The 3687-nt window shown below is 54.5% G+C and overlaps 1 protein-coding gene across 4 annotated transcripts in view; it reads left to right on the top strand.

The window, feature by feature from the left end:
• Positions 1 to 700: 700 nt before the first annotated feature.
• Positions 701 to 3687, top strand: part of ALDOA (aldolase A, fructose-bisphosphate) — a 17968-nt gene continuing 14981 nt past the window's right edge. Inside the window, exons 1-4 of one of the 4 annotated variants that reach the window (XM_011982394.1) lie at positions 701 to 828; positions 1075 to 1110; positions 2401 to 2544; positions 2789 to 2944. Coding sequence is in view for 2 of the 4 variants with exons in the window: in XM_011982392.1 (XP_011837782.1) it covers positions 2218 to 2544; positions 2789 to 2944 (483 nt within the window). In the remaining 2 variants the exon portion in view is untranslated. Of the gene's footprint in view, positions 1111 to 2197; positions 2545 to 2788; positions 2945 to 3687 lie in introns of those variants that run through there. The other 3 variants (XM_011982393.1, XM_011982396.1, XM_011982392.1) reach the window with 3 other exon arrangements.

Below are 3687 nucleotides of genomic sequence, written 5' to 3'. Positions count from 1 at the left end.
CCCAAAGCTACATTTTAAAAAATAAAAATAGGCTGGGTGCGGTGGCTCACGCCTGTAATCCCACCACTTTGGGAGGCCGAAGCGGGCAGATCACCTGAGGTCAGGAGTTCGAGACCAGCCTGGTCAACATTGCGAAATCCCGTCTTTACTAAAAATACAAAAATTAGCCGGGTGTGGTGGTGCGCGCCTGTAATCCCAGCTACTCGGGAGGCTGAGGCAGGTGAATCGCTTGAACCCGGGAGGCGGAGGTTGCAGTGAACCGAAATCGCACCACTGCACTGCAGTCTGGGCGACAGAGCGAGACTCGGTCTCAAAAATAAATAAATAAAAAATAAAATATAAAAAGTAGGTTTGATTTTTACAATATTCCTGAGCAGCAGGCTTTTCTCCCTTTTGCAGATGCGCAATGTCTTGGCCGGAGATACATCCAAGTCTTCGGTGTAGCCTGGGGGTTCAATCCTCCTGTGGCGCCCCACAACCCGGTGCCTCCTCCAACGTCCAGCATCTGATGAGGATCCGACCTAGGCTGGCGGTGGCGGGATTCGCTCTTCCCCTTGGGTCCCCTCGAAAAAGGGGCCCCAAGGGCCCCAAGGGACCCTAGGGCCGCAGCGGCGCAAAGCTGGTATCAGCGGAAGCTCAGGCGGGAGGCGGGAGGCGCGAGGCGGCAGGAGGGAGTTTGGGCCTCGGCGGCCGCCGTAAAAAACGCCGCTCTGGTCACCATGGCAACAGCTGGATGCCGCGAACGGCTTCTGGGCGGAGCCGGTGCCTCGGCCTATTGGACCCAGCTCGGCGCGGAATCCGTGAATTGCCCGCGGCCCGAGGGTGCAGGTGATGGGGGCGGACCGACCGGGGAAGCCCGGGGTGTAGGGACTGAAGAGGGGAGTGGTCTGGGGCGCGCTGGAGCCTGCGAGGAAGGCGCCGCCTCGGATCCCCCGCCTCCCATTCCCTTTCCCGAATTCCACCCTCTGGCCCAGCGATGGCCTCAGTTTCCCCAAACAGGAAAGGGAAGGAGGGTGGGCACCCCGGTCTAACGGTGCCTCTCAGCCCCTGAGACCCAGAACCTTCCTTCTGCAGCTCCCGGATTGACTAGCTCTGCCCTGCCCCATGGACGTAAGTCCGGGCCCCTTCCCCTCTCTGAGCCCCCTCAGCGCCCTGTCCTCACCCCGACTGAGCCTGCCTTCCAGCACGGACTGGGGAGGGGGCTTCTACCCAACAGAGACTACATCCTGCCAGTTCAGGACGAGAACTGTGAGGAAGAGTGCCAGGAATGGACTTCCCACGGGAGAGCACATTTCTGGTATTCCTGGCAAGATGAGGAGGTTGACCAAGTAATCCAGGAGAAAAGGCATTTCCGGCAGAGGAAACAGCCTGGGGGTGAGAGGGAGGCTGCAGCATTTGGGGAATTGCTAGGGCTATCATGTGTTTGGAAGAGAAGGAGGGAGAGAGGTAGGCAGGACTAAACTGGGAATTTTGTCACTGACATAAGTTTTAAGTGCCAGGTGTGGTGGCTGTCGCCTGTAATTCCAGCTACTGAGGAGGCTGAGGTGGGAGGATCGTTTAAGCCCAGGAGCTCGAGGCTGCAGCGAGCCATGATCTTGCCGCTGCATTCCAGCCTGAGTGACAGAGTGAGACACTGTCTCTAAGAAAAATAGCCAGGTGCGGTGGCTCATGCTTGGAATCCCAGCACTTTGGGAGGCCGAGGTGGGTGGATCACCTGAGATTAGGAGTTCAAGACCAGCCTGGCCAACATGGCGAAACCCCCTCTATACTAAAAATACAAACATTAGCTGGGCGTGGTGGCGCGCGCCTTTTATCCCAGCTACTTGGGAGGCTGAAGTAGGAGAATCCCTTGAACCTGGATGGCAGAGGTTGCATGAGCCGAGATCGCCCCACTGCACTCCAGCCTGGGTGACAGAGTGAGACTCTATCTCAATAATAATAATAAAATAAATAAATAAAAGAAAAAGTTTTAAGTGAGTTACTGGGAGCCATTGATGGATTGTAAGGGAGGGAGGGATACACAAGGACCTCTGGTATGGAAAAGGGGAAAAATTGCAGGTTGGATGACAGGGGCCGGTAATGTGAGCTGAGGGATGGTAAAGGAGTGGCAGGGGAGTCAGAGACAAGAGATCTCTTTGGAGAGGCATTCCAGAAGGAAAATCAGTAAGCCCTAGAAGACTCTAAAATGCAGAAGTGCTTGATGGTGCTAAACTGGAAATGATAGGGAAAAAGGCAGGCTCAGGGCACAAGATAATGAGTCAGGGTGTAGTCCCATTGATGCTCTCCCCACCATCTGGTGGCCGTTCCTCTCCCACCCGCCTCCGCGTCCCTCATGGTATTCCCGTGTTCCTGCAACCCCTCTCCACCTCCTTGTCACCCCTTCCCCCTGTGCTCGTCCAGGCCTCCTCTAGTCCATGGAATCCAACCCCGGCTCCTGTCAGCAGCCCTCCCCTGCTGCTCCCCATCCCTGCCATCGTCTTCATCGCTGTGGGCATCTATTTGTTGCTGCTGGGTCTAGTCCTGCTGACTAGGCACTGCCTGCTGGTGAGGGGTCTGGTGGGGGATAAAGGGTGGGCTCTGGGGAAGAGGAATCCCGTTAACTTGTCCCTTCGTCTGCAGGCTCTTACCCTGAGACACTTGACATTTAGCCCTTGCATCTATCCGTTTTATAGTACCAGGGGTTCCCTCCTCTCCTGTCCCCAGCCAAACCTTTTCCTGCCCCCTCGGGAAAGCTGGCTTGGCTATCACTATCTGCTGCCTGTTCCACATCCTGAACCCTGTGATCTAGGCCCAGGGCTGCTGCGCGGACGGTAGCTCCCCCTGCAGGAAGCAAGGTGCCTCAGGGCCCCCAGACTGCTGCTGGACCTGTGCAGAAGCCTGCGACTTTCCTCTGCCTAGCCCGGCCCACTTCCTGGATGCCTGCTGCCCCCAGCCCACCGGAGCTGTGAGTTCCATTCCTACCCCCTGCCCCGCTAAGCCCTGATCTAGGAATGATCGGTGCATTCATTTTTTTGCTCAACAACATTTATTACTGAGCACCTTCTCAAGGCCAGGCACGGTTCCGGGGTGTGAGTCACGTGGAGACAGGTAAAAACAACCTATCAGATAATGTCTGGTGAAAGTTACTTGAAGAAAATAAAATAGGGTGCCAGCCGGAGAAAGGTGATGTGGGTAACAAAAAACAGCTCACACAGCTCCTTTCCGTTCACCGAATGAATTATGTTCCAGGTATAGGACCTCTTTACTGACCTCATTGTTTTTCCCAACAACCCTGAGAACTGAGAACTGAGTTTCTTTTTTTTTTTTTACTTTCCTCCTTCCAGAACTGGGTTTTTTTTTTTTCTTTCTTTCTTTATTTTTGTTGTTGTTGTTTGAGACAGGGCCTCACTCTCTCACCCAGGCTGGAGTGCTGTAGCGCAATCTTGGCTCACCACAACCTCCACCTCCCAGGCTCAAGCAATTCTCCTGCCTCAGCCTCCTGAGTAGTTGGGATTACAGGTGCACACAACTACCATACAGCTAATTTTTGTATTTTTAGTATAGATGGGGTTTCACCACGTTGGTCAGGCTGGTCTCAAACTCCTGACCTCAAATGATCCACCCGCCTTGGCTGCCCAAAGTGCTGGGATTACAGGTGTGAGCCACCATGGCCCAGCCATGGTTTTTTTTTTTGTTTTTTTTTTTTTT

This window comes from Mandrillus leucophaeus, unplaced genomic scaffold (genome assembly GCF_000951045.1).
Source record: "Mandrillus leucophaeus isolate KB7577 unplaced genomic scaffold, Mleu.le_1.0 Scaffold24, whole genome shotgun sequence".
Taxonomy (NCBI): domain Eukaryota; kingdom Metazoa; phylum Chordata; class Mammalia; order Primates; family Cercopithecidae; genus Mandrillus; species Mandrillus leucophaeus.
Note: the sequence above shows the minus strand (reverse complement) of the source record. Positions and strands in the feature narration are given on the sequence as shown.